Raw genomic sequence first — 21,976 nt, forward strand, 5'->3', positions numbered from 1 at the left:
ACCTGAGGTGATCCACCCGCCTTGGCCTCCCAAAGTATTGGGATTACAGGAATGAGCCACTGCACCCGGCCACAAAATGTGCTTCTAATCTGTGAATGTCTATTGAAGGCCCCATCTTTTAATGAAAGAAATGACAAAAAAGAGATTCTTTTCTTGCTATCATGGACTCAAGACACCACCTCAGACATCTCCCCTTTCTTTCTTCTATTGAAAAGTTTGCCTGTTGGACCAAAAAACCTTCCTACCCCAGCCTCCACTGCCTCAGAGGCTAAATTCCCATAGGCAACTAAGAAGAAGATAAACGATATCCTCTCTCTACCGGACAGTCTCCTCTTCCTGTACAGATAAGGATAAGCCGTGGAAGGGATTATAGAAGTGCTCTCTCTGGTTGGCAGGGATGACTTTAACTGGTGGACTTTAAGGCAAAAGAGGTAAAAGGACCTTCCACATTGCCTTATCCATCCACACGCTGGGACAGGAGAGTAGAAAGGTCTCAGAGCAGTAGAGTTGTTCAGGGATAAAGACTGTTCCGGTCGGGCGCAGTGGCTCACGCCTGTAATCCCAGCATTTTGGGACGCCCAGGTGGGTGGATCACCTTAGATCAGGAGTTTGAGAGCAGCCTGGCCAATATGGTGAAACCTCATCTCTACTAAAAACACAAAAATTAGCCAGGTGTGGTGGGCAGGTGCCTATAATCCCATCTACTTGGGAGGCTGAGGCTTGAACCCAGGAGACAGAGGCTGCAGTGAGCTGAGATCACGCCACTATACTCCAGCCTTGGCAACAGCGCAAAACTCCGTCTCAAAAAAAAAAACAAAAAGACTGTTCCTGGTTTTCTCTTTCAGGATTCTGAGTAGGGGCAGGGAATTGGGAATGCGGCAGTGAGGCGTACCTACCATGGACTCGTGGCTGTGGTTTTTCCACAGGCCCTTAATCATTCCTTCTTTAGGACTGTTGCAAAATAATTCGTATGTGATGGGGATATTCAAAGTCTCAAATGATGCCAGAAAAGTTATACATTTCAGATAAGATCTGGAAAACAGAAATGTTTCTAAGAATCATTCTCATAGGTCACATTTACATTTAAAATAAAAACTACCATATGGAAATATTAGGCCAGTTTGTTTTAAATGTCCATTTTGGACTTCTAAATATATTCCCTGAATATATAATAACATTAGATAGAAATCAATTTGAACAAGATAAACAAAATATTCAGTTTCTAAATGCCTCCAAGAAACGATGGAAACAAGATGTTCTCAAAGCCCTATTTTCCGTTTGCCAAAAGGTCAAGGATATTCAAGGCAACAGAACTGTATTCACACAGCTACTCTACTACACTCTTCTGAATTCAGGGCTTAAAAGGTACAGCTCCAAAAAATGATCTGTTTCCTATTTATTAACACAATTTAAACATTTCTACTTACTTCACTTCTTCAATGGGTTTTTTAAAGAGTGATTCTATAGGTTCCTTGTCAGCCAAATAGAAGAGACACTGAAGAGCTCGAGTTCTATGGGCCCAAGTTAACTGATGCATACCTAATGTCTGCAAAACCAAAAGAGGTTTGGAGAATTGAACACTTGCACGTTGTAGCTGGGTAAATAAGTTTCAACATAGGCAACAAAAACAACGTCATTATTTTAAAATGTAAAGTCAATCTCTACAGTTATGGAATGCATTGTAACAGTGGTTCTTAACATGTGGCCCATGGACCCCTGGAGGAGCATTCCTGAGAGTCCTTCAGGAGGGAAAGGGTCAAAGCTGTTTTCATGACACTAAGATGTTATTTGCCTTTACACTGTGTTGATATTTGCACTAACTGTGCAAAAGCAATGGTGGGTGAAATTGCAGGCAGAATGGAGGCAGGGCCCCCAAGTGTTGTTGTAGCCCTTGTATTTACAGGCATGCTCTGGCAGTATTGAAAACCAAAGACATGGCCGGGCACAGTGGTTCACACCTGTAATTTCAGCACTTTGGGAGGCCAAGACGGGTGTATCATGAGGTCAGGAGTTTAAGACCAGCCTGATCAACATGGTGAAACCCCCATCCCTACTAAAAATACAAAACTTAGCCAGGTGTGGTGGCACGTGCCTGTAATCCCAGCTACTCAGGAGGCTGAGGCAGGAGAATCACTTGAACCCGGAAGCGGAGGTTGCAGTGAGCCGAGATCGCACTGTTGCACTACTCTAGCCTGGGCGACAGAGTGAGACTCTGTCTCAAAAAACAAAACAAAACAAAACAAAACAAACAAAAAAACAAAGACAAATTTCACTTAAGAATATTCTTGATGGGCTGGGTGTAGTGGCTCACGCCTGTAATCCCAGTACTTTGGGAGTCCGAGGCGGGTGGATCACCTGAGGTCAGGAGTTCAAGACCAGCCAGGTCAACATGGTGAAACCCTGTCTCTACTAAAAATACAAAAATTAGACAGGCGTGGTGGCATGTGCCTGTAATCCCAGCTACTCAGGAGGCTGAGACAAGAAAATCATTTGAACCCAGGAGGCGGAGGTTGTGGTGAGCCAAGATTGTGCCACTGCTCTCCGACCTAGGCAACAGAGCAAGACTCCATCTCAAAAAAAAAAAAAATGTTCTTGATGAAGCAGTAAAAATTAATTTTACTAAACCTCAACTTTTGGATCCACAGTTGGTCCCCAGTTTCTGTGGGTTCTGTATTCATGGTATCAACCAACAGTATATCAAAAATATTCAAGAAAAAAAAAAATTCCACAAAGTTCTAAAAACCAAACATGAATTTGCTGCATGCCAAATACTACACTGAATCCATGGGGATGAAGTGATTTGCAGGCATTGTGTTATAAGTAACCTAGAGATGATTTAAGGTACATAGGAGGATGTGTGTAGGTGACATGCAAATATGACAACATTTTATATAAAAGACTTGAGCGTCCTCAGATTTTGGTATCCTTGGGGGTCCTGGAACCAGTCCTCCCACAGATACGGAGGGATTACTGTATATCATACTAATGTGAATTCCCATTTGAACACATGCTAATACTAATTAATGGGAAGTACACAAAAGGCAGACTGCAAGGAAAAGCATGGACACAGCTGAGCTGTGAGCTGCACTAGCCACCTTTCATGGAATACCATTTTTAGGTCATAAGTCTTTACATGCAGAGAAAATAAGGGGTGGCTTTTTCCTTTTTGTCATGGGACTTTAAAATCAGCACCTCAGACTTCCTTTTCTTCCTTTTCTCTGAGAATCATTTGCCTGCTACTGGCTCCACTCCCTTCTCCTCTCTCTGCTCCAGTTGCCTCAGAGGACATTTCTACAGGCAAGAACCTGAAGCTACAGGTCATGTTGCCGTTAGGGGAAATTGCAAGTTCAATCTAGCTAGAATTTAGCGGGCAGAAGGGGTGGTCTGACCAGAGCACGCAGTTGGATTAGGCCATGGTGGAGACTTGTTCGTGGCCAGTTTGTTTGGCTCCTGGCTTCAGGAATGTGGACTGACCAGGGAGTTAACCACTGTGAATGCAGACAGCCAGTGGAAACTGTCAGTAGGTGCACCATTCAGCATGCTAAGCAGATGTTGCGGAGGCCAGCACTAAACGGAGCATGGTGCAAAACACAATGCTTGCTCAGGAGATTAGACAGACTTAGAATACATATGTATGTGAGCATTCTCTGAATCATCTGTTAATGCAATCAAGCATGGTAAATAAACAGGAAAAAATGTTAAGCTGAGATGCACCGAAGAGTTTGGATTAAGTTTCTAGAGCTTACGGTTGTAGTTGATGTTGCAAATACAAACAGCATTCTTGAACTATAATCAATTGGACGAGACTGGAGGAGATATTGCACTCTGGAAAAAAATTTTTAATTACAGTTATTTTTTAATTTAGTGATGGATTACCAAAACAACAGACGTATCATCCATGGAACGGTCATTAAACAATTCAAAGGCAGATCGGAAGGATAATGGGTCAATGACATTGGTGCTTCCCCCTTTAAAGAATGCTTAATCTTTTCTCGAGTTCTTTCATTGCTAAAGATGATAATACATGCAACAGATGCCAGGCTTCAGCCTCCTCATCTATAGAATAGCCAGTCAATCTCTGGTCCCTTAAATTCTATTTAAGAAATTAATACAAACCGTAGCTGTAAAGTCTCTTGAATGCTACACATGGGAAATTCTGTGTTTGGTATGCAGGACCTTGTTAGCGGCCCATTTCAACCTCCAGACCCAGGGCAGGCTGGCCCATCTCTGGGAAGGGAGGATGAATCAGGCCGGCTGGAGGAGGGGTGGGGCAGAGCTTTTAGTAGAAAAAGGAGCACGTTATGAATTTTGCATTAAGTAGCCTTTTGGGATTTCCTTTTACTCGCCTCTCTTTAAATCGTTTCCCTCCAAGACTTTCCATGTGGCTAGTTCAGGTAGACACACCAGGAGCTACCTCTTGTTTGAACAAAGGTGGCCCTTCCCTTAAAAGACTAAATGAGGCCAAGGTGGGGGTTCAGAGGGAAAGATGACATGGTATGGGTAGTTAAGATATCTCTGCTTGCTCCAAACCAGAAGAAATCCATTTCTTGGGGTTGTCTTTCCATGTCTTTTCTATCAGCTCTCCAAGGCTGAGGTTGGACACAGGGCCTCCCAGGCCACTTGGCCTACTTTTGGTTTAGGCTAGAAAGACAAAAAGCTGGCTGGCATGTGAGCCACCATGCTTCCTTATCCATGCCTGTGCCAGGCATCATTAATGGATTGCCACATTCATTCTGACTTGGGCCCACATAAGAGTCTTCTGAAGAATACAAGCCATGACCAATCAGACCTACCTAGCACATTAGATAAAATCAATGCACCTTTCTAGGTCTCAGTCACAGGTTAGAAGAGCAAAAAGCATCTAGTGGCCTATATCTGAACCAATCCAGTTTAGCATGGTAAGAGAACATAAAGAGGTCTGGGGCCAAAGTCCTAGCTAAGAAAGAGGTTTCTTTTGCTTGAGAGGCACCTTCCAGTTAAAGGTGTGCTAGGAACCCTCGCCCTCGTAGGAGTTCAGAAATTCTAGATCTTGGCTAGCTCTGATGTTTTCCACTGGAGAGACTCCTAGCCATGTATTAGTGAACTGATTCATCTCATAGACTCTAACCTGAGTTTTATCAAGAAAGCCCTTTAAAAAAATCAACTGCTGAAAAATGTACTGGTAAAATTTCTATTTTGCATCATGATATAGGTGAATATAAGTAAACGAAAAGAGTACCTTCGTAGGGCTTCATCTTCTTGAAGTTCAAATAATTCTGATGGTTTCTTTGAAAAGTAGGAAAAAAGGTCAAAACCGAAAAGTTTATGACTAAACAAACATCTCTCTGAAAATCTATTAGATAAAAAAAAACCTAATATACAAGATTATGTTTACATAGAAAAATTACAACATTAATGATTACTTTTCTATGAAAAGATTTCTGCTTGAATGATGGGTCTACTCACATCTGTTCACTCAACAAATATTCACTGAGCACTTACTATATGATAGGCACAATTCAAAGTATATGGATTGCCTGAGTAAATAAAGCAAATGTTCCTGTCCTCCTGGAGCTTACGTGCCTTGGATTTTTATTTTGATTTATTTTTATTTTTGGAGACAGGGTCTAGCTCTGTCACTCAGGCCAGAGTACAGTGGCACAACCATGGCTCACTGCAACCTCAACCTCCTGTGCTCAAGCAATCCTCTTGCCTCAGCCTCCCAAGTAGCTGGGACCACAGGTGCACACCATGGCACCTGGCTAATTTTTAAAATTTTTGTAGAGATGGGGGTCTTGCTATGTTGCTCAGGCTGGTCTCAAAGCTCTGGCCTCAAACAATCCTCCTACCTCGGCCTCCCAAAGTGCTGAGGTTACAGTTATGAGCTACCTTGCCCAGCCCCATATTATATAATTTTTAAAAGGAAAAGACTCCATACATTTTAAATGAACCATTTGTTAATTCAGTATATATCTATTGGGATTTACAAAGTACTGTGCTAGGTGCTATGATACATGCAGTTTCTGGCCTCAAGGAACTTTCAGTGTGTACCTTGAACTTACATATAAGTTAAAACATCTGTAAAGGCTGGTTTCTAAAAGTTAACCACATATTATACGTGGCCAAGATATGTTTCTAACTCCTGTTTCCACTGAAGCACAGTCCATGCTCTTGGTAAATACTTTAAAAATCGTTGTTGAATCAAATGCCAAACGATATAAAAATTGCTAATTAAAAACCTAATGGTGGCCGGGTGCAGTGGCTCACACCTGTAATCCCAGGACTTTGGGAGGCTGAGGTGGGTGAATCACCTAAGCTCAGGAGTTTGAGACCAGTTTGGGCAACATGGCGAAAACCCATCTCTACTAAAAATACTAAAAAAATTAGCCGGGCACAGGTAATTTTTTTTTTTTTTTCTGAGACGCAGTCTTGCTCTGTTGCCCAGGCTGGAGTGCAGTGGCACGATCTCTGCTCACTGCAAGCTCCGCCGCCTCCCGGGTTAACGCCATTCTCCTGCCTCAGCCTCCCTAGAAGCTGGGACTACAGGCGCCCACCACCACGCCTGGCTAATTTTTTTTTGTATTTTCAGTAGAGATGGGGTTTCCCCGTGTTCGCCAGGATAGTCTTGATCTCCTGACCTCGTGATCCACCCACCTCGGCCTCCCAAGGTGCTGGGATTACAGGCGTGAGCCACCGTGCCGGGCCAGGTAATTTTTTGAAAGTAGCTGGGACACCTGTAGTCCCAGCTACTCTGGAGACTGAGGCACGAGAATCACTTAAGCCAGGGAGGTGGAGGCTGTAGTGAACTGAGATCATGCCACTGCTCTAACAAACAAACAAACAAAACCCTAATATCATGTTAATTACACTATTTGTTTACAAATAGATTTTGCTCCCCCAAGAATATCTGCCTAGGTGGATATAGGAATTATAGAATCTACCTCAAGTTCTGCCTGAAAATTCAGAAGAAATGATACAAAAGATCTGGATTTGCTGAATCCTATCTTAAATTTTAGATGTTAATGATGCTATTTCTGAAAAACTGACATTATGTGCTTCCTGGTGTGATCCTTTGAAAGTAACACATCACCTATACAGTATTCTTGCCAAAAGCACATAACCTGAATCAAATAACAGGAAACATTAGCAGACCCAAAATGAAACATTTTATAAACCGGCTGGCCTGTGCTCTTCAAAAACATCAATAAATCAGGGTATGCAGGGGTAGAGGAAAGGAGCTGGGAGAGGCATGGAATGCTGTATCATCCCAAAATATTTCCTCTAATAATTACAAAAGGAAAAATAGCAATTATGGAGTAGACAAACAGACAACACCTTAACCAAGTTATCTAAATTAACATCAACTGTGAGGGCAAAGGGACCTCATGTGCCTCCAAATGTCATACCCTGAGGAAGGCCCAACACAACTTATGCAGTACGATGTTAAAAATAAGTAATTTGAATCTTATCATGAGGCAGTATTAGACAAGCCCAAATTGGAGGGCAGCTTATGAAACAGCTGGATTATACTCTTCAAAAATGTCAATATCATAAAAAACAAGAAAAAGTCACAGAACTGTTGTAGATTAAAACAGACTAGAGGCCAAGCATGGTGGCTCACGCCTGTAATCCCAGCACTTTGGGAGGCTGAGGTAGAAGGAACATATGAGGCCAGGAGTTCGAGACCAGCCCGGCCAACATGGTGAAAACCTATCTCTACTAAAAATACAAAAATTAGCTAGGCATGGTGGTGGGCACCTGTAATCCCAGCTACTCGAGAGGCTGAGGCATGAGACTCGCTTGAACCCAGGAGGTGGGGGTTGCAGTGAGCTGAGATTGCACCACTGCACTCCAGCCTAGGCAATGGAGCCAGACTATGTCAGAAAAAAAAAAGCAGACTAGAGACATGACCAACAAATGCAAAGCATAGTCCTAGACAAGATCCTAGACCTGGGGGAGAAAACTGTTATAAAAAACATTATTAGGACAATTGGTATAACTGTAAAATGGACCATAAATTCAATTATATCACCATTAAATTTCTGATTTTTATAATTATATTATGGTTGGATAAGAGAAAATCCTGTTCTTGGGAAATACACCCTTAAAATATTCAGGGGGCAAAGGGGTATGCCACATGTGATTTACTCTTCAATGGTTCAGAAAAATATTATGTGTATCAATTATAGAGGAGAGATGAAGTGATATGACAAAATGTTAAAAATTCATGGATATGGGTGAAAGGTATATATAGGAATTTTTTTTTTACTATTTTGCACTTTTCTGTACATTTTAAATTATTTCAAAAAAAAAGTTAATCACATGAATTTGAATAAAAGAACAGGCCATTTCTTTCATATAAGACAGCATCTGAAATCATCAATTGAAAGGTAAAACAGCTACAAAACAATATGTAAACAAAAAGTAAGCAACCTCAGGCCAGGCGTGGTGTTCACACCTATAATCCCAACACTTTGGGAGGCCAAGGCGGGTGGAACACCTGAGGTCGGGAGTTCGAGACCAGCTTGGCCAACATGGTGAAACCCCATCTCTACTAAAAATACAAAAATTAGCTGGGCATAGTGGCGCACGCCTGTAATCCCAGCTACTCGGGAAGCTGAGGAGGGAGAATCTCTTGAACCTCAGCAGAGGCTGCCGTGAGCTGAGATCACGCCACTGCACTCCAGACTGGGTGACAGACTAAAACTCTGTATCCAAAAAAAAGAAAAATTAACAATCTCTTTAAAACTTATCAGATAACAGACGGTAATAAAATGAACAAAAGGGCCAGGCGCGGTGGCTCAAGCCTGTAATTCCAGCACTTTGGGAGGCCGAGACGGGCGGATCATGAGGTCAGGAGTTCGAGACCATCCTGGCTAACATGGTGAAACCCCGTCTCTACTAAAAAATACAAAAAGCTAACCGGACGAGGTAGCTGGCACCTGTAGTCCCAGCTACTCGGGAGGCTGAGGCAGGAGAATGGCGTAAACCCGGGAGGCAGAGCTTGCAGTGAGCTGAGATCCGGCCACTGCACTGCAGCCCGGGCGACAAAGCGAGACTCCGTCTCAAAATAAAATAAAATAAAATAAAATGAACAAAAGTTCCAGACAGGCACAGTGGTTTATGCCTGTAATCCCAGCACTTTGGGAAATCGAGGTGGGAAGATCACTTGAGACCTGGAGTTGGAGATCAGCCTGGCCAACACAGTGAGAGACCCTGTCTCTACAAAACGAACAAACAAACAAGCAAAACATTAGCCACACATGGTGATGCACATGTGTAGTCCCGGCTACTCACGAGGCTGAGGTGGGGAGGACTGCTTGAACCTAGGAGTTCAAGTCCGCAGTAAGCCATGATTGCGCCATTGCACTTGCCAGGGTGACAGAGCGAGCCTCTGTCTTTAAAAAACAAACAAAAGAGGCCAGGTGTGGTTGCTCACGCCTGTAATCCCAGCACGCTGGGAGGCTGAGGCAGGAGGATCACAAGGTCAGGAGTTTGAGGCTAGCCTGACCAATATGGTGAAACCCCGTCTCTACCAAAAATACAAAAATCAGCCGGGCATGGTAGCGGGCACCTGTAATCCCAGCTACTCAGGAGGCTGACACAGGAGAATCGCTTGCACCCAGGAGGCGGAGGTTGTAGTGAGCAGAGATTGTGCCATTGCACTCCAGCCAGGGCAACAGAGCAAGATTCCGTCTCAAAAACAAAACAAAACAAAGTTCCTTCTTTGAAGAGTCTGTGCTCCTAATTAGAAGGCCGTATCATGCGGGATAAATATTTAGCCTTTGAGAAGAAGTCATCGGTGCATACTCAACTCTTGGGCAGCAAGTACTTACTTCACCAGGTTTTGTTGAAGGGCATAGCCATTTTTCCAACAACATGTCCCAGACTTTTTCCAAATTAATTTCATTGACTTCAGCTATTTCTTTAGCTGCTGCATGAATATCTAAGATATTCAAAATAAATAATTAAAAGAACAACTCAAGTTTTAAATACTTATATTGAATACTTATATGTGTATGTGTATATATGCACATGCATACACATATGTATGTTTAAGCATATACATATGTAAGCACATATACGTACTATATATGTACATGTACATATATACATAAAACTGGGAATCAAAATAATAGCTTTTCTTGGACAACAAAAAAATAGTTCTGTCCTCACCAGGATAATCTGTGCCAGATGAATTCTGAATTCTTTGATTGATGCTAGGATGTTCGTAGAGACTGACAATGAGATGTGCTGGCTTTCCGATCACTCTTAAATATTCCTCAGTGTTCAGCTTGTGGGCTATGAGCACAGCTTCTGTGCCTGATCGCCGGTACTGGATATGAAGCTTCTTCAACAAAGCCTCGGCTTTTCACGTTTTCATCCTTTTAAACAATTCCAAGCAAAAGAAAATCTTACTTTATAAGTCTTAGTTGAAGCCAAGCATCCGTCTTTATCAATCACAATCCCTCCCTTCCTCAGTTATGTTCCGAAGCATCTACACAAAGCCTTGGTCTTCCTTCTCCATTTAGGCACCAGGGCAGCATGAGAAGGTAAAATAAGCTAGTACAATTTAATTAGGAAGAAGAGAAGCCACCAGTCTGATAGTTCAGACACACCTGCGATGGGATATTCTGCAGCCATCTCTCAGCTAAATAAAGGCAGAATTTCAAAGCAGACATCTTGAAGGAACCTAAAAAAATAAATAAATAAAGATTTACAGGCAAATCTTAATCTTTTCAAGAAAATGTATTTTGGTCAAATTAGCAACTTTTAAAAAATTACAAAAATGCATACTCATGGCTGGGCGCAGTGGCTCACATTTGTAATCCCAGCACTTTGGGAGGCCAAGTCAAGTGGATTGCCTGAGGTCAGGAGTTGGAGACCAGCCAGGCCAACATGGAGAAACCCTGTCTCTACTAAAAATACAAAAATTAGCTGGGCATGGTGGCACACGTCTGTAGTCCCAGCTACTCGGGAGGCTGAGGCAGGAGAAGCACTTGAACACAGGAGGCAGAGGTTGCAGTGAGCTGAGATCACGCCACTGCACTCCAGCCTGGGCGACAGAGCAAGACTCCATCAAAAAAAAACAAAAAAAAACAAAAAAAACAGGCTGGCGCGGTGGCTCACGCCTGTAATCCCAGCACTTTGGGAGGCCGAGACGGACGGATCACAAGGTCAGGAGATCGAGACCATCCTGGCTAACACGGTGAAACCCCGTCTCTACTAAAATACAAAAAAAATTAGCCGGGCGAGGTGGCGGGCGCCTGTAGTCCCAGCTACTCGAGAGGCTGAGGCAGGAGAATGGCGTGAACCCGGGAGACGGAGCTTGCAGTGAGCTGAGATCGCACAACTGTACTCCAGCCTGGGCGACAGAGCAAGACTCCGTCTCAAAAAAAAAAAAAAAAAAAAAAGCTCAGAGTCTTCCATTCCTATTCTCTAGATTCTTATATGCCTTCCAGGAGTTTTCTGTGTGTGTCAGTCTGTGTTCACACATGCATGCATGTGCATCTTAACCCTAGTGGGTAATACCATACATATTCTAGTATAATTTGCTATTCTCACTTCATATCTTGGATATCTTTCCAAATCAGCCCCATAATATTTCGTTCTATGAACACATCCTATTTTCTAACCAGTTCGTGACTTGAGCATTCTTTTAAAAGTCATTTTCAACTTTTGTTACAACCAAAAATCTAGCAGTAAGTGCCTGTGCTTGTGCACCTGTCTGGTTATGTGAGACTATCTAAAGATTCCTCACTGAAAGTGTGATTGGGCCAGGTGTGCTGGCTCACACCTGTAATCCCAGCACTTTGGGAGGCCGAGGTGGGTAGATCACGAGGTCAAGAGATTGAGATCATCCTGGCCAACATGGCGAAACCCCGTCTCTATTAAAAATACAAAAATCAGCTGGGCATGGTGGCGCGCACCTGTAGTCCCAGCTACTTGGGAGACTGAGGCAGGAGAATCGCTTGAACCCGGGAGGTGGAGGCTGCAATGAGCCGAGATCATGCCACCACACTCCAGCCTGGTGACAGAGCAAGACTCCGTCTCAAAAAAAAAAAAAGAAAAGAAAGTGTGACTGGATATTAGGAAGTACCCATCACTGCTTATTCCTAGCAAAGGTCACACCCCAAAGAAGGCACAAGGACAAGTTGGAAAGTGCCTGCCTCCTTGCCCATGAGCGTTTACAGCATTCACCACAGAGAAGAGAGCAGGCATATACATTTCAAAACTACCATCCTGCTTCTTCTTGAAGATGCAAAAGGAGTATTTTTTTTTCTTTTTACTACAATTTTAAAAGAAGACCTCTTACCTTCTGGGATATCCTGGGCAAGGCTGATGGCAATAGCTACAGCCCACTCTGGGTTGACTATAGAGAGTAAGTAGGATTCAATGGTCTGCGTGATCTTAGTTATTTCCTTGTTAATCAATGTTGAGGATTTAGCTTGTGTTAACTTCAGGAGCTTTGGCTTCAGTTTTTTTTCAAAAACATGTTTTGCTGTAGACACGTAGAGAGTGTCCAGAGAGAACTTCAAAAAAAAAGGAAGGTTATGGCTGAAGCACATATTCACATATAAGGTTTTACATGAAAGCAGCAGAAAAATCTACACAGGGTCAGAATTAATTACAGGATACAGAAATGTCTTACAATATTTTAACCCATTACCTTCATTAATTTAGAAATTAAGAGCAATGTTGGGAAAGATTCTTCACTGAGTTCTGTAGCTAGAAAGGAAACAAGGAGAGTATGATTTGCTTAAGAAAAAAAATTTGGCTATCCAGTAAAATTCATAAAAAGTTAATGAACACATACAGAGAATTTTCCAGAAGTTCTGTGCTGTGCCAAAGAATATCAGGTGAAAAGGCAGTCTAGTTTGGGCAGCTGATGGCAAAGTTATGACATGTTCCAACATATACTGATATTCCAGATCCACAGGAGGAGAAATTCTTCTGTATGACTTCAAATGTTTCAGAACACTCAACGCCTATATTAAAATAAAACACTTTTGTCCAGTAAGAGTAACCCAATCATAAACTGTCATAAAATCATCTAACACTATACCATCAAAAGTTTCCATTCCTGAGACCATCTTGTTTTCAGAAAGAGGATCAACACCTTTTCTAGTATTCCCTTTAACGTTATTCATCTAAACTATAATGTATGACGATCATTAAAGGAATCCTATGAGCAGAAACCACTGGTGCCCTGTTGCTGGTAGGATGTTTTGTAAATGAGAGCTTGACAGTTGGTTATCTGCTCTTCAAATAATTTGAGATATAATTCAAAATATATGATTTCATTTTAAATATAGAGGCTACAGATCTAAATTAATTCTCTACACTCTTATTTTTCTTATGTTTATATTTTCCATTAGGGAACTTTGTATAATCTTTTGAATTGATATATTTTCTTATATAATGTCTTATTAAAATATTAAAATATTTCTGAAATATTAATTTCTAAAATCAAATTAAAAAGTATAAAAGCCACTATGACCAAAATTCAGAAACGATGAAGAAGTTAATGAAAGTAATGAGACACAATTGAGTAGGTCTTGGACCTACTCATTAATACACAAATCTGACCTAACTCTCAGCCCCGTGGCCTTTTTCACGTCCTACATGGCAAATGTTGCCTTAACTCTTCACAATTAGTTCTGTAGTGACTTCATGCTCTTCAACAGCAGGAGAGGTTATTTAAATCACCTCGAAACAGCAAAAACAGGATGAATATAAGTGATAAAATAGGAATGTCATGAAAATCTTTTCCCTTTTTTAAAGATTTGTAAAGATTTTAAAACCTAAAATAAACCACAGAGTTTAAAGGGAATTCAGTGGATAATCTGGAAAGGCCCTGGATAATGATATGATTTATGATCCAAATAAAAGCAGAAAGATTATTTTTACATCTTTGATATATTTGTTATACCTGATTAATATTAATATTGGTTATCTTTTCATCAGCTCGTTCTATAACTTTCAGGACAACTTCAATCATTTCATAGTCATAAGGATCCAACTGTATAAAAACAAAAATACATCAAAACTTGATAAGACTTTGCCATGTTGAAGTTTTATTCAATTATAATCATCAGCACGGATTACAAATATAAAAACATCATTGCACTACAATGTTAAATTAATTACTCCCTTAAAAATGAGCTACAACCAGCCAGACGCGGTGGCTCACGCCTGTAATCCTAGCACTTTGGGAGGCCGAGGCCGGCAAATCATGAGGTCAGGAGATTGAGACCATTCCGGCTAACACAGTGAAACCCCGTCTCTACTAAAAAATACAAAAAAAAATTAGCCAGGCATGGTGGCGGGCGCCTGTTGTCCCAGTTACTCAGGAGGCTGAGGCAGGAGAATGGCGTGAACCCAGGAGCGTGAACTCGGGAGGCGCAGCTTGCAGTTAATCGAGTCATGCCACTGCACTCCAGCCTGGGCAACAGAATGAGACTCTGTCTCAAAAAATAATAATAATAATAATAAAAATAAAAAAATAAAGAGCTACAATTTTCTCACTTCTAAAATTACCTGTGAGGATAAACATACATGCTAAAAAAGGTCTCAAAGGCTGTTTTTAAAAGCTGCACAAGGTAGTATTAATAAAGAAGGATGCTCTTGCCTGTAATTCCAGCACTTTGGGAGGCCAAGGCGGGTGGTCAAGAGTTCAAGACCAGCCTGGCCGATGAGGTGAAACCCCATCTCTACCAAAAATACAAAAATTAGCTGGGTGTGGTGGCATGCACCTGTAGTCCCAGCTACCTGGGAGGCTGAGGCAGGAGAATCCCCTGAACCTGAGAAGTGGAGGTTACAGTGAGCTGAGATCATGCCACTGGCTCTCCAGCCTGAACAAAAGAACCAGACTCTGTCTCAAAAATAAGAAGGAAGTTCTTAAGATACTAAAAACATAGAAAGGGTAGGGATATGGTCAAAATTTTATAAGATTTTGAAATTAAAGTTCCATTTCTTCCATTTACGATGGGATAAATTAGAACAAAAAGAAACTGATGCTTTTCTTAGAAATGACATGAGTAAAACTGTGGGCCTCCAAGCAAGTTTCTCAAAGGATTCTGTTTTAGCTCTAACTATATACTATAGTGCAAGAATTAATTGTGTGGCATACATATATACTAACACAAAAAGAAAGGATGTCAGGCTGGGTACAGTGGCTCATGCCTGAAATCCCAACACTTTGGGAGGCTAAGGCACACGGATCACCTGAGGTCAGGCATTTGAGACCAGCCTGGCCAACATGGTGAAATCCTGTCTCTACTAAAAATACAAAAAGTAGCCGGCGTGGTGGTGCATGCCTGTAGTACCAACTACTCAGGAGGCAGAGGCAGGAGAATCGCTTGAACCCAGGAGGCAGAGGTTGCAGTGAGCCAAGATCATGCCATTGCACTCCATGCCTGGACAATGGAGTGAGATTTCATCTCACACAAAACAAAACAAAACAAAACAACAACAAGAAAAAAAACCAGTCTTCTCTTTGTTCTTTGTTTCTTTCTACCTACACACAATTACTTTTTTTCTTTTTATTTTTGAAACAGTCTCGCTCTGTCACCCAGGCTGGAATGCAGTGGTATAATCACAACTCACTGCAGCCTTGACTTCCTGGGCTCAAGTAATCCTCCCCACTTCAGCTTCCCAAATAGCTGGGATTACAGACACATACCATTAGACCCACCTAATTTAAAAAAATTTTTTGTAGTGACAAGTTCTTACTATGTTCCTCAAGCTGGCCTATTTTTAAAATGCCAACAAAAGTCATGTGAAAAAAAACACTGAACAAAGTGGGAAGATGAAATATTGTACCTAGAATATTTGAGCAATCTATGTAATTTTGGGCTGAATTACAAGCAAAATATAAAACTGAGATATTTATTTCAGGCTTAAAATCTTATTTCCAAGCTGGGCACAGTGGCTCATGCCTGTAATTCCAGCACTTTGGGAGGCCGAGGCAGGTGGATCACCTGAGGTCAGGAGTTCATGACAAGCCTGACCAACATGGTGAAACCCTATCGCTCCTAAATACAAAAAATTAGCTGGATGTGATGGCACATGCCTGTAATCCCAGCTACTTGGGAAGCTGAGGCAGGAGAACCCGGGAGGCAGAGTTTGCAGGGAGCCGAGACTGCGCCATTAGACTCCAGCCTGGACAACAAGAGCAAAACTCCATCTCAAAAAAAAAAAAATTTATTTCCCTGCCATTCACCTTCATTGCTTCATTAAACTACCCCCTGACCAAACATTCCAATTCTTAGATCAGAAGATCTCCTAAACAAATACTCAGCTATATACTATACCAGGTATAGTCCCTGTAGTTCCAGCTACTCAGGAAGCTGAAGCAAGAGGATCACCTGAGCCCAGGAGTTAGAGGCCAACCTGGGCAAAATAGCGAGACCCCCCTTCTCTTAAAAAAATTAAAAAATCAGACAAAAGTATAAAAACATGTATGAAGATATTAATTACAACCATTTATAATAATAAAATCTACCCACCCAGGACAACATAGTGAGATTCATCTTCACAAAAAATTTTTTAAAAATTAAAAAATTTTAAAAACAATTTTAAAAAAATTACTGCCATAAAATTATGGCGGCATGCACCTATAGTCCCAGCTACCTGGGAGGCTGAGGTAGAAGGACCACTTGAGCCCAGGAGGTCAAGGCTGCCATGAGCCATGTTCACAACACTGCACTCCAGCCTGGGTGACAGTGAGACTCTATCTCAAAACAAAAACAAAAACAAAAAAAATTTTAAATGTCTATCCACAAAAGGCTGGTTAAATACGGCATGTTTTATCCATATAATGGAATAATAGTTATACATCTGTCAAAAATGATGTTTCACTAGGCCTGGTGGCTCACCTCTGTATTCCTAGTACTTCAGGAGGCCAAGGTGGGAGGATTGCTTGAGGCCAGTAGTTTGAAAACAGCCTGGACAACATGGTGAAATCCCGTACTAAAAATATAAAAATGAAACAGGCATGATGGTGCACACCTGTAATCCTAGCTACTCGGGAGGCTGAGGCTGGAGTATCACTTGAGTCTAGGACATAGAAGCTGTAGTGAGTCACATTCATACCACTGCACTCCAGCCTGGGCAACAGAGCAAGACCTTGTCTCAAAAAAAAAAAAGAAAAAAGACATTTCCGGCAGGATGGTGAAAAAGAAATTGTTTCTTTTGAGATAGATGTGTATGTATTGACATATAATGACAATATGTTAAGCGAAAAAAGAGGGTCACAGAATAGTATATTTACTGTAAGATAGTTACTACACCACATTATTAACATTTTTATCTCTAGGGATTGGGGTTATAGGAAAATTGCCTGTTTTGATTTATACATTTTCTTTCTAGTTCATACAAATTCAAAGAATGCATAAGGTTTTCAAAAATCTGGGGAAGAAAAGCTACTTCTATTTTGAAAAATGGGAAAATTATATTTAACTGTGTTAAAAATATAGAAATCAAGAGAATATTTCAAATTAAGTTGATAAAAATATACTTATACATCCAATTTGTTACTAACGTATCTAATTATTGAGGGTGGGAGGGATAACTGAGATGACCCAACTCATTTCACTGTGTGTCTACCTTATGTAGTATCCCACTAAGACTGATGACCAAATCTTTTGTGCTCGTCAGTAAAGGAACCATCTCAAGGGCTTTGGCCAGGAGTTTGGGATGCCGCTGCTTTGCAGAGTCCATGCTTGCATCTCCCTGGCCTTGGCTGGCATTCGTGTTGTGGAGCAGTGTTTCAATGAAGAGCTGAAGAGCTGCATCGCAGTCCAACTGAAACGTGCTAAAAGAAGCATTCAATACATACCAATCTCCCTAACTGCAGGGATTTCCATGCAACGTATCTGACAAAACACCTGGGTACATGCTTCCATTGTCGAAATTTAACCTTGTCATTGTCCAGTCTCAAAATCAGATAAACTACCTGTCATCAAAGCTAATTATTGCCTTTTAAAAATCAGATATTAGGCCGCGCGCGGTGACTCACATCTGTAATCCCAGCACTTTGGGAGGCCGAGGTGAGCAGATCATGAGGTCAGGAGTTTGAGACCAGCCTAGCCAACATAGTGAAACCCCATCTCTACTAAAAATACAAAAATTAGCCAGGCATGGTGATGCACACCTGTAGTCCTAGCTACTTGGGAGGCTGAGGCAGGAGAATCGCTTGAACCTGGAAGGCAGAGGTTGTGGTGAGCCAAGGTCATACCACTGCACTCCAGCTTGGGCAAAAGAGCGAGACTCCATCTCAAAAAAATAAATAAATAAAAAATAAATCTGATATTATTCCTGGTGGGTGTGTAAACTGTTATAATTTTGGAGTTATCTGTAATAAAATTGAAAATATTTATGCTCTTTAGGATAACAATGCAACATTTACAAATTTCACCTAAGTAGAAAAAGATACATGTTAGTAAGGATGTCCTCTGCAACAACTCTTTGTAATAATTAAAAGCTGAAAACAGTTTATACCTATAAGTGCCTACACATCAAAACAGCAGAAAAAATTCACAAACAACCTAACAATACATCTTAAAGAATTAGAAAAGGAAGAGCCAAACAAACACAAAATTAGTAAAAGAAGCAATAAAGATCAGAGCAGAAATAAATGAAATTGAAACAAAAACAATACCAAGGATCAACAAAACAAAAAGTTGGATTTTTTTTGTTTTTTTGAGACAGGGTCTCATTCTGTTCTCCAGGCTAAAGTGCAGTAGCATGATGAAAGCTCACTGCAGTCTCAACCTCCTGGGCTCAAGCAGTCCTCCCACCTCAACCTCTCAAGTAGCTGGAACTACAAGCATGCGCCACAATACTCAACGAATTTTTTTAGTTTTGTAGAGATGGGGCTCTCACTCTCTCACTAAGGCTGGTCTCCATCTCCTGGCCTCAAGTGATCCTCCTGCCTTGGCCCCTCAAAGTGTTGCAATTCGAGGCGTTAGCCACCATCCCCAGCCAAAAAGCTGTTTTTTTAAAAAAAGTTAAAAAAAAAAAAAAAGCAGGCCGGCACAGTGGTTCATGCCTGTAATCCCAGCACTTTGGGAGGCCAAGGCAGACAGATCATTTGAGGTCAGGAGTTGGGAGCCCAGCCTGAGCAATATGGTGAAACCCCATCTCTACTAAAAATACAAAAATTAGGCCAGGCATGGTGGCTCATGCCTGTAATCCTAGCACTTTGGGAGGTCCAGACGGGTGGATTGCCTGAACTCAGGAGTTCGAGACTAGCCTGGACAACACGGTGAAACCCCATCTCTACTAAAATACAAAAAATTAACCTGGCATGGTGGCATGTGCCTGTAATCCCAGCTACTCAAGAGGCTGAGGCAGGAGAATCTCTTGAACCCAGGAGGTGGAGGTTGCAGTGAGACGAGATTGCGCCACTGCACTCCAGCCTGGGTGACAGAGCAAGACTCCATCTCAAAAAAAAAAAAAAGAATCTGGTTACTATAGACAAAATAACAATTGAAATGCCTTTTTAGACCCTATTAATAAGACAGTGATAGTTTAATTTGCTATACAGAGTAACCAAAATAGCAATAAAAGGCTTAAGTACACCATTTTCAAGTCACTCTCTGATATTCTAAAGGTTATCTAAATTTATTCAGGTAGACTGCCTGAGGCAGAAGTGTCACTATCATATGAATACAAATCATCAATGCCACATAAGTAGAATAATTATGAAATGAACTTGACATTATAGCTATTTAAATTTCAAAAAAATATCCTGCACCATAAAACATCACAAAAGAATCTAGCAGAAGTCCAAATTAATAAAAAAAGATAAGAGTGTGCGTATCCTATTCTGGATTTATAGCAGTCTAAACTGAAGAATGACATAGTTTTGTTACTTCAAACTACTCTTTAAGTCAGTGCTCCTTCAAGCTATGGGCAGTCTATAGTCCTTGACTTGCAGGTACAGGATGGTGATAGCCACGGTCTTTCCCCACTGTCCAGAGACAAAGAACTAGATGCCTGCCTGGTGCAGGAAATGTACCAAGCAGTTTCATTCTCAATAACTCAGATTCCATTCATCTGTTACAAATCAGATGGGGGTTATAGCACCCATAAGATTTTAGAAGCAGTCATTAATAATTTGACCTTGAGCAGGTCATGTACTATGGGTTTGTTTTCTCATATATCGACTGGCAACATATGCAATAAGAACTGTAAAAATTGAATGAGGTGACATACATATCTGAAAGCATTCTGAAACCAGAAAACGAGTCCTTGTATTTACTAGATAGAAACATAAATTATACGTTTCTATCTAGTAAATACATATCATTTATCCCTACTCATCAAAGTAAGCTGAATCTATAAATAACACATTTTATCTTAGTTCTAAAAATTCTTGTTCAGGCGCAGTGGCTCACCCCTACAATCCCAGTACTTTGGGAGGCTGAGGCGGGTGGATCACTTGAGGTCAGGAGTTCGACAACAGCCTGGCCAACATGGTGAAACCCCGTCTCTACTAAAAATATAAAAATTAGCCAGGCGTAGTTGTGCATGCGTGTAATCCCAGCTACTTGGGAGGCTAAGGCCAGAGAATCGCTTAAAGGTGGAGGTTGCAGTGAGCTGAGATTACGCCACTGCATTCCAGCCTGGGTGACAGAGCAAGACTCTGTATCAAATAAATAAGTTAATTAAATAAAAATAAAATTTTATAAATATTTTAATAGGAAATTAGAAATTCTCCCTAAATCAAACTTTTCATTAATTTTTAAGATTACTTTGCTCCCTAGCTAATCTGATGTAGAAGTTTATTACTCAGAAGAATATTCTCCAACTTTTCTGATCATAGGAATCACCTGAGCTCCTATTAGAGACCAGCAATTCCGAGGCCTCGGTCCAGACCCACTGAGTCAGAACTGCAGAGAGGCCCAGAAACCTGCATGTGAAAGTTAGTGCCCTAGGCGATGCTTATCAGGAGACAAGTTTGGGAAACACTAAATGGTGAATTTAAATGGTGATATCATAAGAGACTCTAATCTGACTTCATATTTACTCAGTTTGGTAATGAGCAAAAGAAAATATCAGAGGTCCATGGACCTTGTAAACTAATCATCGTTATTACTGTGTTCTTGCAATAAGGATTACCATTTTGTTAACAGCAGAAATACCATTAATGTTTAAAGAATTACCCGCAATATTCCAGAACGAGGCTTGTGTCCATATCTATATTCTCCACAAGAGCTTTAATGAGGTCTTTCTTGGTGAGAAAATGTTGCCTGAAAACTGGTTGAAAAGAAATCTAGAAATAAAAAGAACAAAACAAACCAAAAAAATCCTCTACACTGAAATGTATCAGAGTAAGGGCAACATAATGACTTGCCTTCTTAGTATCCTTTTTTAAAAAGAAACATTTCTCTATAGCTCCTCCAACTTCACACTACCCAACCCAGCCATCATTCTGAGATTTGAGGTGTACTTGGGTCCGAAACTCCTTAGTCATCCTAACCATTGCCTCTTCATCTGAAAAGTTTGATTGTTAATGTCAACAGAACACCAGTTCCATTACTGCAGAAGAATTAAGCTTCAAAACATATAGCATTTCTGTACTGGTTACCTTCCTGATAAGTCAACTGTTTGCAAGTAAAATGTCTTATATTTTTGGTAAAGAAAACAGGGTTTTGGCTAATGCCTATAATCCCAGCACTGGAGGCTGAGGCAGGTGGATCACTTGAGGTCAGGAGTTCGAGACCAGCCTGGCCAACATGGAAAATCTGTCTCTACAAAAAATACAAAACAATTAGCTGGGTATGGTGGTGCACACCTGTAGTCCCAGCTACTCAGGAGGCTAAGTTGGGAGGATCACTTGGGCCCTAGAAGTCGAGGCTGCAGTGAGCCATGATAATGCCACTATACTCCAGCCTGGGTGACAGAGTGAGATTCTGTCTCAAAAAAAAAAAGAAAGAAAGAAAAGAAAAGAAAACTGGGTTTTGCTTGTCCTTTTTTTTTTTTTTTT

The 21,976-nt window shown here is 41.1% G+C and overlaps 1 protein-coding gene across 1 annotated transcript in view; it reads right to left on the bottom strand.

Annotated features, from left to right (window-relative positions):
- Positions 1–21,976, bottom strand: part of KNTC1 (kinetochore associated 1) — a 100,283-nt gene that overhangs the window by 11,097 nt on the left and 67,210 nt on the right. Inside the window, 14 exon segments of the mRNA XM_017889010.1 lie at positions 897–1,032; positions 1,428–1,546; positions 3,747–3,825; positions 5,219–5,265; positions 9,816–9,925; positions 10,156–10,364; positions 10,597–10,672; positions 12,296–12,512; positions 12,650–12,708; positions 12,797–12,968; positions 13,913–14,002; positions 17,590–17,797; positions 21,153–21,262; positions 21,530–21,581. Coding sequence (XP_017744499.1) covers positions 897–1,032; positions 1,428–1,546; positions 3,747–3,825; positions 5,219–5,265; positions 9,816–9,925; positions 10,156–10,364; positions 10,597–10,672; positions 12,296–12,512; positions 12,650–12,708; positions 12,797–12,968; positions 13,913–14,002; positions 17,590–17,797; positions 21,153–21,262; positions 21,530–21,581 — 1,684 coding nt within the window.

This window comes from Rhinopithecus bieti, unplaced genomic scaffold (assembly GCF_001698545.2).
Source record: "Rhinopithecus bieti isolate Rb0 unplaced genomic scaffold, ASM169854v2 scaffold_574, whole genome shotgun sequence".
Classification (NCBI taxonomy): domain Eukaryota; kingdom Metazoa; phylum Chordata; class Mammalia; order Primates; family Cercopithecidae; genus Rhinopithecus; species Rhinopithecus bieti.